The sequence below is a fragment of the Moschus berezovskii genome, chromosome 6 (assembly GCF_049115385.1).
Source record: "Moschus berezovskii isolate FMDL1 chromosome 6, NW_MosBer_1.0, whole genome shotgun sequence".
Taxonomy (NCBI): domain Eukaryota; kingdom Metazoa; phylum Chordata; class Mammalia; order Artiodactyla; family Moschidae; genus Moschus; species Moschus berezovskii.
The window spans coordinates 35694492-35709018 of record NC_142465.1 but is presented as its reverse complement, the minus strand read 5'-3'; the positions used below and the strand labels follow the sequence as shown (position 1 = coordinate 35709018).

General features: G+C 40.2%; 1 protein-coding gene across 1 annotated transcript; it reads left to right on the top strand.

Annotated features, from left to right (window-relative positions):
- Positions 1 to 13067: 13067 nt before the first annotated feature.
- LOC129535995 (olfactory receptor 8S1-like) lies at positions 13068 to 14060 on the top strand. The gene has a single exon (XM_055394775.2). It carries the CDS (start codon positions 13107 to 13109, stop codon positions 14058 to 14060), a length of 954 nt encoding a protein of 317 aa, XP_055250750.2. The 5' UTR covers positions 13068 to 13106.
- The last annotated feature ends 467 nt before the right edge of the window (positions 14061 to 14527 follow it).

Genomic DNA, 14527 nt, shown 5'->3' with positions numbered 1-14527 from the left:
CCCAGACCACCTGACCTGCCTCTTGAGAAACCTGTATGCAGGTCAGGAAGCAACAGTTCGAACTGGACATAGAACAACAGACTGGTTCCAAATAGGAAAAGGAGTACGTCAAGGTTGTATCTTGTCACCCTGCTTATTTAACTTATATGCAGAGTACATCATGAGGAACGTTGGGCTGGAAGAAGCACAAGCTGGAATCAAGATTGCCAGGAGAAATATCAATAACCTCAGATATGCAGATGACACCACCCTTATGGCAGAAAGTGAAGAGGAACTCAAAAGCCTCTTGATGAAAGTGAAAGAGGAGAGTGAAAAGGTTGGCTTGAAGCTCAACATTCAGAAAACAAAGATCATGGCATCTGGTCCCATCACTTCATGGCAAATAGATGGGGAAACAGTGGAAACAGTGTCAGACTATTTCTTTGGGCTCCAAAATCACTGCAGATGCTAATTGCAGCCAGGAAATTGAAAGACGCTTACTCCTTGGAAGGAAAGTTATGACCAATCTAGATAGCATATTAAAAAGCAGAGACATTACTTTGCCAACAAAGGTCCGTCTAGTCAAGGCTATGGTTTTTCCAATGGTCATGTATGGATGTGAGAGTTGGACTGTGAAGCAAGCTGATCGCCAAAGAATTGATGCTTTTGAACTGTGGTGCTGGAGAAGACTCTTGGGAGTCCCTTGGACTGCAAGGAAATCCAACCAGTCCATTCTAAAGGAGATCAGTCCTGGGTGTTCATTGGAAGGACTGATGCTAAAGCTGAAACTCCAATACTTTGGCCACCTCATGCGATGAGTTGACTCACTGGAAAAGAGTCTGATGCTGGGAAGGATTGGGGGTGGGAGGAGACGGGGACGACAGAGAATGAGATGGCTGGATGGCATCACCGACTCTGTGGACATGAGTTTGAGTGAACTCCGGGAGTTGGTGATGGACAGGGAGGCCTGGCGTGCTGTGTTTCATGGGGTCGCAAAGAGTCGGACACGACTGAGCGACTGAACTGAACTGAACTGATACTTTCCCAACAGAAATAACTGAAAGTATTTATTTATACAGAAGGAATAAGTTCCTAAATGGAAACATTTTGAAATAGAGGAATGAATTTAGAGCAGCTGAAAGTTTGAACATGTAGGTAAATCTAAATGGCTATTGATCTCATAATAACAATAATGTCTTGAGGCATTATACACACATGTACATATGTATACATACATACACACATAATCAAAATACATGATAACTTTACAAAAGACTGGAGAGGGGCAAAAGTTTAAAACTATGCTGAGATCCTTGTGGGATTTTCTTTTTTGCAGTGATTAAAATAGTCTGAAGAGATCAGGCAAATTCAGGGTAGTATGTCCATAGACAAGTGATTAAAATATTCTGAAATCGGATAGTGATGATGGTTATACAACTTTATGAAAATACTAAAAATCACTGAATCATATACTCTTAAATGGTGGATATTATAAAATGTAAATTAAATCTCAATAAACTGTCAAAAAAAAAATAAAACTATGCTGAGATCTTTATATTGTCCCCAAAATACTATAAAGTATTCATTACGGGATGCATATGCCAATATGGGACTTCCTAGGTGGCTCAGTAGTAAAGAAAATGCCTGCCAAGCAGCAGACACAGGTTTTATCCTTGGGTCAGAATTATCCCCTGGAGAAGGAAATGGAAACCCACTCCAATATTCTTGCCTGGGAAATCCCGTGGACAGAGGAGCCTGGTGGGCTACAGCCCATGGGGTCACAAACAGTCGGACATGATTTAGTGAAACAACATCAACATATGCTAATATCCAGGGTAACAACTAAAAGAAGCGTAAAATTTGGTCTCTTAACAGAAAGAAATTTTCTCTTTAATCTTTTTAAAGATTGTTTTTGAAAAACAAAGGTTAATCCAAAAGAAAGTAATAGAGAAAAAGGATATCAAACAGGTATGACAGTAGTAAGGTGAGAAGTTAAGTATATTAAATGTGATGGACTAAATACTGACTAAAAGAGATTATCAACCAAATTCTGCTTTAAAGAGTTACATCTAAAATATCAGATACAGAAAGTTTGACAACAAAAGCACAAAAAAATGCTACATCTTCCAAATTAAAAAAAAAAAGCTTGTAAGGCAACAATAGGGGCTACCCCTGTGATTCAGCTGGTAAAGAACGTACCTGCCAATGCAGGAGATGCAAGAGACTCAGATTCATCCCTGGATAAGGGAATGGCAACCCACTCCAGTATTCTTGCCTGGAAAATTCCACAAACAAAGGAGCCCTTGGGGTTGAAGAGTCCAGCATGATTGAGCATACACACACCACCACCACCAAGGCAGCAATAAGAACTTGGTCAAAGGCTCTCCTTTGTCTTTTTCCAAGGAGAGATGTTAGAGTCAGAGAGGTAAATCTGAGATTATTGAAGTGGGGTGGCACTTACAATCAATTCTAGCTTGTACACATGAGGCAATATCAATAACCTACCCAGAGGTGCTTTTGGAAAATATGCAGTCTAATTCAAAAGAATAGCTGTTGTTCAGTTGGTAAGTCATGTCCAACTCTTTGCAACCCCATGAACTACAGCATGCCAGGCTTCCCTGTCCTTCACTATGTCCCCAAGTTTGCTCAAACTCATGTCCATTGAGTTGGTGATACCATCCAACCATTTCATCTCCTGTTGCCCACTTCTCATCCTGCCCTCAATCTTTTCCAGAATCAGGGTCTCTTACAAAGAGTTACCTCTTCACATCAGGTGGCCAAAGTATTGGATCTTCAGTTTCAGCATCAGTCTTTCCAATGAATATTTTATGTTGATTTCCTTTAAGATTGGCTGGTTTGATCTCCTTGCTGTCCAAGGGACTCTCAAGGGTCTTCTTCAGCACCACAGTTCGAAAGCATCAGTTCTTTGGTGCTCGGCCTTCTTTACGGTCCAAAAAAATAGAGATAGTAGCATTTGAAAAGCAATATTCTCTTTAGCTCAAACATACAGATATAGTCCTGGGCCTGGGATCACTGGAGCTGCTAAAAATAAAATTAAATGTTTTTAAAAGCCCAGTGTCCAAAAATCTGTTTTAAAAGGCTCCACATTTACCACTCCTCATTTTCAGCTCAGACACACAATGACTTAACTGAGTTAGGAAGCCTTTTATGATCCTATCATGTCTTTAATTAAAATGTCTGAATTTCATATTCTAATTGTTCAATTAAGTCACTGCTTTATGGATTTTAATGGGTCCTTAAAATACCTGTTTCCAGGACCTTGATAGTATTTCAGCTGCTGTTTCAGTTAAAGAGTAAGCAAAGTACCAAGGAGAAATAAGTGTCTATTTTTACTGAAATCTTTTTTGAATCTTCCATAAACATTGGGAGTGGCCCTATGTCAACTACCTTTTAGCACTATGTCATTCTTTGTTCTTGGGAGATTCTCTCCTAGGCCAATTTTGAGTAGTTTTTCCTCCTGTTAACATCCGGGATATTGCATTAGTAACTTCCACAGCAGAGACTTTGGTGAGTGACAGGAGAGTATGTTTTTGTAACAGGCATTGTTGCATGGCTTGGACACTTCCATTCCTATTTATAGCATGTATCCAACTCGCTGCCTTCAGAAAGCAGAGACATCACCTTGGTATGCCAGTTCTCTGAGCCAGTAATTGGGTTATTTTGCTGAGTATCTATGTGATCTACTCTAATTTTCTTTCTAAAATTCCATAGGTCTTCCACAACTGTTCTTTACACACAGCATTCTTTAATTGTTCATCCATCAAACGTTTATTAGCTAGACCATTGGGTCACTGGCAATGGCCTAAGTCTGTGATAACCTGACTTTTTATGTACCATTTTACCAATTAGGACTTTGTTCTAGAGCAAAATTATTTTTGTACTGCTAGTGAACTGCTTTCAGTTCAGTACATTGTGCAGAATACTTTTACCTTTTCAACTAGGGATGTACTCCACTGGGCACATAGCTGGAGAAGGAAATGGCAACCCACTCTAGTATTCTTGCCTGGAAAATCCCATGGACAGAGGAGCCTGGCAGGCTACAGTCCTTGGGGTTGCAAAGAGTCAGAAAAAAATAGCCACTGAGCAGGCATGCATGGCCACATAGCAGCAGGCTTCTATAAGAAATGTCATTTTTCAATACAGGAGCTCCCACTGGTGGAGCAAGCAGACCATTACACTTCAATGAGAAGGGGATCATAAAAGTCAGATCATTCATATCCTACCAATAGGGAGGCTACCTACTCATGAATATGAAACCATGTACAAGCCACTGTGTCCTTGTCTTTTGAAGTAAAATGCTGATTCAAGAATTAATGATTGGGAAATGTGAAGATACAGAAACAGAATAGTTGTTGGACTAGGGAACTGATAACAATTTAAACTAGAATTCTGCCACATAATAGTATTAACAAACACCCAGTTCCCTGAAAGATAGAAAGGCCTGACACACATTCCTAAGTTGTTTTACAGAAAGCAGACTCCCCTCCAGATGAAAACTGCTGACCACAAGAACATACACCCTAGACTGGTTGAAACCAGGAGGCTGATGATGCTTGAAACTTCACCTCAATGCCAACCAATCCCAGAACTGTCCACGAGCTGATCACGCCCTGCTCCCTGGACATTATAAAACTATTCGCTACCTCCTCCGGGGTGGGTCAGATGGTCTTCAGGGAATTAGCCCACTGCAGCCCCTTTTCCCTGGCAAAGCAATAAAAGCTACTCTTTTCTATTTCACCCAGAACTCTGTCTCCATTTCTATTTGCCACCGGTGAATAGAGGCTGAGTTTCAGCAACAAACAAGGTACACTAACTCCATTTCAGCATATTCCTAAGTAGAGCATTTACATTTTTTCAAAGAATTTTGTTGTACAGTGCTCTCTTTATATGAATGTCTTCCTTAAATCACTCATATCTTGATAATTGCTTGTCCTTCAGCCAAATGGGTTGTTTTCACCAGAGCTTAAAACCATGCTAGGAGTTGTGTGTGAAGTGGGTTGTACTTAGTCACAGCATAATTTTCTAATTGAAAACACCACAAACTGCCATTGGGTGGCAGAATTAGACTTTTGCTAATAACTTCAGTCTGCCTGAATGTTAATACTAGACACCTGTAAAATCATTGGTCCATTAGTATTATATAGTCACAGAGGTGAAACTTGCCTTTGAATATCCTCAAAGATATCCTTTGTTCCAGTTTATTCATATTTAGTCTTTTTCCCTAGTTAACTCTATGAGAGATGACAGGATACCCAAATGTGGTGTGTGTCCACTAGAACCTATAGCTCCACAAGACCTTGTCCCTTTTCTTGTTACTAGGACCGACTACAGATAACAATTCATTCCTTACTATTTATGAAATGTCACTAGAGGCCTCAACTTGGTATATCTCCAAATATTTGATTTGTTTCAGCCCTAAATCTGTCACCTTGACTACTCCTTCACACGGTAATTTCCAAATTCTCTTAGCTTCCTTTTCCAAAGAGGAAATTTTATTAGCAATAATATTAATAATAATAATATTATTATATTAATATATTAATGATATATTAATTAATAGTATTATATTGATAATAATATTGAGGATATTATCAATATCATGAACCAACTTACTTTTGGAAGTGGTCATATCTAAATCTCATCAGGTTGTGACAGTGACAGCACGATGCATAATTCAGGTACCCTTGTAGAAGGGCAGTAATTGAATAATGAACTCCATCTTGCAGGAAGAGGAACTGCATTTGACCTGCTTTACAGAATGAGGTATAAAAAAACCAAGTCACTTTAAGCAAAGCATTTGACCTTTAACCTGCTGAACTATCCCCATATCTAGCATAGCCAAGGTTGTGGATAGAAGCACTTAAAAATTCAATAGTCAATAGTCAGCTGTTCTATGTTTTCCATAAGCCATACAGTAATATTACAGAGAGAGTTAGAGGAGACTTGCACTTCTATTCTAATGCTTCTTAATAAGGGCTGAGGTTCGCTGTTCTCTTGTACTCAGGTATTGACTAGTAATTACTATAAAAGAGGGTGCAGGCAGTGCTAATGGATCCCACTTAGCATGTAATTGGAACCAAGCAAAAGGTGAACTTTCCCAACATTTGGCTACAAGCTGATAATAGCAAGGCCCTCTACTTAAGTACCTCCTCTCTTCAACACATCTGGGCCAATGTGATGTCACCTCGAGATGTACATCTCTCACTTCTCATTTCCTATCTACACTTCTACTTGACCTTGGTACCTCCTGCCACAAAATCAGCATACCACCTCAAGGTTTATTTTGGGTCCCTGGACATTGCTTTCTGATTTCCCTGTAAATACAACAGACATCATGTAGCAGAATTCCTAGAGAAGTTACTATGTTTTCAGTGTTAAAAAGCATGGAGGTTATGATAATACTAATTTGGGGATGATCATGGACAAATTTAAAAGATGAGATCAGAAAGACTGGAAATGAGGTTATAATGCATATACACAGAACTGCCAGAGCCAAGTATCTTCAACAGCCATATGGTTTTCAATTTTTAAAAAAAAAATTTTTTTTGCTTAATAAGCTGAGATTTGGAGAATTGATATTCTTTTCCACACTGTAGCAGCTAATGGTGCAATGTACTGTGTTCAGTCACATGTGTCTGACTCTGAAACCCCATGGACTGCAGCCTGCCAGGCTCCTCTGTCCATGGGATTTTCCAGTCAAGAATACAGGGTAGAGTGGGTTGCCATTTCCTTCTTGAGGGGATCTTCCTGACCCACAGTTAGAATCTGCATCTCCTGCATTGCAGGCAGATTCTTTACCACTGAGAAGCCCAGTCACCTGGGAAGCCCTCTATTTCTTATGCTTATATACAAAACTGACAGAGGGAGAATGAAAATCACTAGGAAACACTGCAGTCTGAATGATAACATTACAACACATCATAATCTATTATGACTCAACACATGATCCATTCAACAAGTAAATACTTCTTTAAATAAAATCTTAATCACTAAGCCTTGAAATTGTTCTATAGCTATTGCAAGGCCTGAGTATATATAGATTCATCATACTACAAAAAGTTTACTGGGAAGTTTAAGCAAATGACTGTTTAGTGAGTTTTTCTCCTTCAAGTTTGTCATAATTTTCTACTCATTTTATCTTCAACTCACACGTACTTTGGAGTAGGAAATGGCAACCTACTCCAGTATTCTTGTCTGAAAAATCCCATGAACAGATGAGTCTGGTGGGCTACGGTCCATGGCGTTGCAAAGAGTTAGACATGACTGAGCATGCACACACACACACACACGCATGCACCTGTTCTAAGTCACTTCAGCCATGTCTGACTCTTTGCAACCCCATTGGCCAGAGCCCGCCAGGCTCCTCTGTCCTTGGGATTCTCCAGGTAAGAATACTGGAGTGTGCTGCCATGCCCTCCTTTAGGGGATCTTCCTGACCCAGGAATAGAATCATGTCTGTTACATCTCCTTCATTGGCAGTCTGGTTCTTTACCACCAGTGCCACTTGGGAGACCCACACACACATATACATAGTGTCAACTGAAAAATATTTTTTATAAGGAAAATAGTTAAATACCCTCTGCCTCCTCTTTTCCTATGAAATCCTTAGCAAGAGTTCACATTTTGTAGTTCTGGTCATTGCTTCTACTTAGAAATTCCAAATGCCACATTTAAGGGAGTCCCATTGACACTACTGACTACAAAGTCTTAACTCAAGTTCTCACCACAGGGAATAACTGGCTCTGCTTCAGCCATCCTCTGGGCAACTGATGCCTTGGAGTCAAACTCCTACTACCTAAGCACAGCTGAGGATCAATTAGACTGATATATTCTATAAATGGTTGAGACTAACCATTTAGAAAAACAGGTACAAATGAAGAAGTGGCAGGATGATGGTGTCTCGGACAATCTGAGAGAATTGCCCTATATTATTTCACTTTAACAATGAAGAATACAAGAAAACATTATCAGTAGAATTTTATAACGTCAGTCATAAAGCCAGATGTAAAGCAAATATTTTCTCCAGACTATTTTCATTCTTAGCAGGTGAATCAAACATAAGCCCTGCAGCCACACTGGGGAACAGACTGTCTTCTGAAGCAGATGTACAGGTAACATACATTTGGGTACTGGGAAAGGACTTGGGATGTGTTCATGACTGAACAGCTGAAAAGTAAGGACTCAAAGTCCCCCTTAGATGGGTTATGAGTTTATTGGGAAGAGGGCAGTAAAGGAATGGCCAGGGACAGAAAAATAGACTCAGCCACTATGACAAGTCATACAAATGACCCAAAGGTTCAATTCTAGCACATCAGACCAAAGCTGGAACTCACAGATAACATCCAGTGTTCAAATAGAGTATTCTGTATATCAGACCTGAGTGAGTAAAAACCAAGTCAAGGGACACAGAAAGGTCTTGGTACTGGAATATTGAGAAAAGTATATTACAATGAAAGTCAAAGGATAAATCCAAATATCTGCACAATTGAGATATATAGGATTGAATGCTCGCTCTATTTCCCTCCTTAGGAAGCCTTCTTAGGGGAATTAACATATACACACTATTATTTTTAAAATAAGCAACAAGACCTACTGTATAATACTCCAGTGCATGCATGCTCAATCATGTCCAACCCTTTGCGACCCTGCAGACTGAAGCCCGCCAGGGTCCTCTGCCATGGAATTTTGCAGACAAGAATACTGGAGTGGGTTGCCATTTCCTCTTCCAGGGGATCTTCCCAACCCAGGAATTGAACCCACGTCTCCGAAGGAAATGGCAACCCACTCCAGTATTCTTGCCTGGAGAATCCCATGGACGGAGGAGCCTGTTGGGCTATAGTCCACGGGGTCGCAAAGAGTCGGATACGACTGAGCGACTTCACTTCACTCACTCCTGCACTGCAGATGAATTCTTTACTGGATGTACTGTATAGTACAGGGAACTATATTCAATTTCTTATAATAATTTATTATAGAAAAGAATCTGAATATATGTATATATCACTGTATATCACTGAATCACTTTGCTATATACCCAAAACCAACACACTGAATTAACTGTAGTTAAAAAAAAATACATAAAATGTTTATAAAGAAGCCTTAGAATGAGCACAGAAATATTATTTAGTAAGGATTTCATCTTGTGCCACAGGAAACAGCCACAGTTGGTGATTCCAAAATAATTTAGGTGTCCTGGCAAGCTCTCAAAGTTCTAGGAACATGGGACCCTGCCCTGAATGCCTGCTCAGTCATGTCCAACTCTTTGCAATCCCATGGACTGTAGCCTGCCAGGCTCCTCTGTCCATGGGATTTCCCAGGCAAGAATACTAGAAAGGGTAGCCATTTCTTTCTCTAGGAGATCTTCCCGAGCCAGGGGTCAAACCAACGTTTCCTACATTGCAGGCAGCCGCTTTACCACTGAGCCACCAGGGAAGCCCACTTGGGTCCCTACTTTACTACCGTGCCCAAGTGAGTGGTCCACACCATGGACCCTGGCACAGTACTCCTTTAAATCACCTCTTCCTTATTCGAGTGGAGGCCTGACACTTCATGGAAAACACATCCACCCCAGAAAGTAATTTTAGGATGGGAGCCAAGGATCAATGTTCTCTTTTCCTTGTCATTTCTTGAGTCTGGCTGCCCTTTCCTTCTAAACAATGCTGCCCTCAGTGACTTCAAGTTATTTGATACTTGGACATATCAGTGTGATTCCAAATGCCAGACTGTCTTCCAGTTGGGAGATGGGAAAAGGAGAACAGCTATGTTTAATGATTTTTTAATGACTTTATTACACCCCCTGTGGTAAGGAAGAGGATCAAAAGTGGAAAGAACAGCTATAACTCTGATAGGGGATCATCCCACCTGAGGATATTATTTTTGTAGGCTAAATTATAATTACAAATAATAATGATTATTACATTGAGTAATACTATATAGAGTTTTTAACACACTTCATGTGTTATCACACTTAACTCTCATAACAACTCTAACAGAGTAGTCTATTGTTACCCCAATTTTCAGCAAGGAAACAGAAATCTAGGAAAATTATGTAACATGCACAGGGTGGAGCTGGGATGTGATCCTAGTCTAATGCAAAAGCCTATATCTTTAGTCATTGTATGAGGTTTTTGACCCATATTCTGAGCTCTAGCTATTAAGAAATGTCCATGTTTTACCAAATATATCTTGCTGCTTCTCAACCCTAAACCTCCTAGTACACAGCTTTGCTGTTGTTCAGTTGCTTAGTGGTGTCTGACTCTTTGCAACTCCATGGACTGCAGCCTGTCAGGCTTCCCTGTCCTTTGCCATCACTCAGAGCTTGCTCAAACTCATGTCCATTGAGTCAGTGAGCCCATCCAACCATCTCATCCTCTGTCATCCCCTTCTCCTCTTGCTTTCAATCTTCCCCAGCATCAGGGTCTTTTCTAATTAGTCTGCTCTTCACATCAGGTGGTTAAATTATTGAAGCTTCAGCTTCAGCATCAGTCCTTCCAACGACTATTCAGTACTGATTTCCTTTAGGATTGACTGATTTGATCTCTCTGCAGTCCAAGGGACTCTCAAGAGTCTTCTCCAACACCACAGTTCAAAAGCATCAATTCTTCAGCACTCAGCCTTCTTTATGGTCCATCATCCATACATGACTATTGGAAAAACCATAGCTTTGACTAGACAGACTTTTGTTGGCAAAGTAATGTCTCTGCTTTTTAATACGCTGTTTAAGTTTCTCATAGCTTTTCTTTCAAGGAGCAAGTGTCTTTAATTTCATGGCTGCAGTCACCATCTGCAGTGATTTTGGAGCCCAAGAAAATAAAGTCTCTCACTATTTCCATTGTTTCCCCATATATTTGTCATGAAGTGATGGGACCAGATGCCGTATTCTTAGTTTTTTTGAATGTTGAGTTACTACAGCATCTAGAATGCAGTAGTTTTAAGCCAGGTATTTCACTATCCTCTTTCACCTTCATCAAGAGGCTCTTTAGGTCCTCTTCACTTTCTGCCTTAAGGGTGGTGTCATCTGCATATCTGAGACTGCTGCTATTTCTCCCAGCAATCTTGATTTCAGTTTCTGCTTCATCCAACCCGGCATTTTGTATGATGTACTCTGCATTTAAGTTGAATAAGCAGGGTGACAATATATATCCTTGACGTACTCCTTTCCTAATTTGGAACCAGTCCGTTTTTCCATATCTGGTTCTAACTTGCTTCTTGACCTGCATACAGGTTTCGCGGGAGGCATGTCAGGTGGTCTGGTATTCCCAACTCTTTAAAAATTTTCCAGTTTGTTGTGACCCACACAGTCAAAGGCTTTAGCCGAGTCAATGAAGCAGAAGTAGATGCTTTTCTGGAATTCTCTTGCTTTTTCTATGATCCAACAGATGTTGGCAAATTTACCTCTGGTTCCTCTGCCTTTTCTAAATCCAGCTTGAACATCTGAGAGTTCTTGGTTCACATACTGTTGAAGCCTAACTTGGAGAATTTTGAGCATTATTTTGTTAGCTTGTGAAATGAGTGCAATTGTGCAATAGTTTGAACATTTTTTGGCATTGCCTTTCTTTGGGATTGGAATGAAAACTGACCTTTTCCAGTCCTGTGGCCACTGCTGAGTTTTCCAAGTTTGCTGGCATATTGAGTGCAGCATTTTCACAACATCATCTTTTAGGATTTGAAATATCTCAGCTGGAATTCCATCACATCACCTCCACTAGCCTTGTTCATAGTGATACTTCCTAAGGCCTACTTGACTTTTTCCAGGATGTCTGGCTTTAGGTGAATAATCACACCACCATGTTATCCGAGTCATTAAGATCTTTTTTGGTTAGTTCTTCTGTGTATTCTTGCCACCTCTTAATATCTCCTGCCTCTGTTAGGATACCGTTTCTGTCCTTTATTGTGCCCATCTTTGCATGAAATGTTCCCTTGGTATCTCTAATTTTCTTGAAGAGATCTCTAGTCTTTCCCATTTTATTGTTTTCCTCTATTTCTTTGCACTATTCACCTAGGAAGGCTTTCTAATCTCTCCTTGCTATTTTTTGAACTCTGCATTCGGATGGTTATATCTTTCCTTTTGTCCTTTGCCTTTCACTTCTCCTCTTTCTCAGCTATTTGTAAGGCCTCCTCAGACAACCACTTTGCCTTTTTGCATTTCTTTTTCTTGGGAATAATTTTGATCACTGCTTCCTGTACAATGTTATGAACCTCCGTCCACAGTTCTTCAGGCACTGCCTATCAGATCGAATCCCTTAAATGTTTGTCACTTACACTGTATAATCATTAGGGATTTGATTCAGGTCATACCTGAATGATCTAGTGGTTTTGCCTACTTTCTTCAATATAAGTCTGAATTTTACAATAAAGATTTTGTGATCTGAACCACAGTCAGCTTCCAGTGTTGTTTTTGCTAACTGTATAGAGCTTCTCCAACTTCAGCTGCAAAGAATATAATCAATCTGATTTTGGTATTGACCATCCAGTGATGTTCATGTGTAGAGTCATCTCTTGTATTGTTGGAAGGTGTTTGCCATGACCAGTGTGTCCTCTTGGCAAAACTCTGTTAGCATATGCCCTGCTCCATTTTGTACTCCAAGGCCAAACTTGCCTGTTACTCCAGGTATCTCTTGACTTCCTACTTTTGCATTACATTCTCCTATGATGAAAAGAACATCTTTTGGGGGTGTCAATTCTAGGTCTTATAGGCCTTGAAGGTCTACACAGCTATCTCAGTGTAAATGTGCTTACGTTCCATGCCTCCATAGAGAAATGATATTTATCCTTAACAATTTTTCTCCATTACCTTAAATTAGATGATATCACCGACTTTTCTCTAAATCACAGAGTTCCCATTGCAGTTAATCACACTGTTTCCATTATTTACCTTTATTTTTATATTCTTTTTTGAACTACTGCCTTTTAAAAAATTAGCAATGAATCTTATTCTCTATGTTCCATGAGACTGACACTAAACTTGACCCAAGTTGAAGTCATATTTCCTGAATGCTTGTGATATTAAAAGACAATCAGTGCAGAATGAAAACTGCTTGGAGGAGGATAGTTGAAAGTTCACTGTCATGCTTTTCTTTATCCTATTTAGGGACAAGTCTCTATAAATGGCCTTGAGAAACCACAGCACCATCATGGAATTTATCCTCCTCGGGCTGTCTAGTGATCCCCATGTCCAAGCTCTGCTCTTCGTGCTGTTCTTGCTGGTTTACCTCCTGACCTTGACAGGAAACGTGACAATGATGCTGGTAATCGGGGCCGATTCTCACCTTCACACCCCCATGTACTACTTCCTGAGTCATCTCTCCTTCTTAGACCTCTGTTTCTCTTCTGTTACTGTGCCGAAGATGTTGGAAAACCTCCTTTCTAAAAGGAAAACCATCTCAGTAGAGAGCTGTCTGGCTCAGGTTTCCTTTGTGTTTATCACCGCAGGGACTGAAGCCTATCTACTCTCAGTCATGGCCTATGACCGCTACGTCGCCATCTGCCAACCACTACTCTACGGCCAGGTGATGAGTAAACAGCGGTATGTACTGTTTGTGTGGGGTTCATGGAGCCTGGGCATTCTGAACACACTCATCAATGTCCTTCTGGCAACGAAAATGGACTTCTGTGATACCCATATCATTCCACACTATAGTTGTGAACTGCCCTCGCTCTTCCTTCTCTCTTGCTCAGATGTTTCCACCAACCTCATTGTCATGTTCTGTTCCCTCATCCCACATGGCCTTGTAACTTCCCTCTCAATCTTCTTCTTTTACGCCAGCATAGTCTCCACCATCTTGAGCATCACCTCTACCTCTGGCAGAAGCAAAGCTTTTTCTACACGCTCCTCCCACCTCACCACAGTAATCTTGTTCTATGGTTCAGGTTTTCTCCGTTATTTCATGCCAACCTCAGGATCCTCTCTGGAGCTGGTCTTCTCCGTGATGTACAGTGTAGTCATTCCCATGTTGAATCCTTTCATCTACAGCCTGAGGAACAAGGAGGTGAAAGCAGCTCTGCAAAGAACACTGCGAAAGTATTTACAACGTTTTCAAAGGCAGAATACAGAGAGATAATGACAAGTAATTGTAAGAGAAATACATAAAGCAAGATATCGCATCACTGACAGGAATTTTCTGACTGCTCATAATGTCAAATTTGGAAAAATTAATCAGAAAGGACTAAAGAAAAAATAATATACATCTATTATACAGTGGATCATTCAGTTCAATCTTCTCAGAGGCAAAAAATTGATTAAATATTCATGTGACACTGTAAAACTTTGCTTAGAACATATTCATCAATATTTCCCACTTGTTCTCATATATGCATATTAAGGTGAGCTTGGTGTAAATTACATATCAGAATTTGCAGCTGAGTTTGCAAAAGGCACTGAAAGCTATAGTTTTCCTAAGCAGAAAATTTCCTGAATCTTTGAGGCACAAAGGTCATAAGTTCAGAGGGCCATTGGATAATGAGTTCAGATTAAAGTTACAGGGAGATAAATGAGTGAGTCATCATAATGGGACTAAAAATATCCCAG

Bases quoted from the DNA above. Each gene is read 5' to 3' on its own strand.
- LOC129535995 (XM_055394775.2), top strand. From the start codon at position 13,107: ATGGCCTTGAGAAACCACAGCACCATCATGGAATTTATCCTCCTCGGG.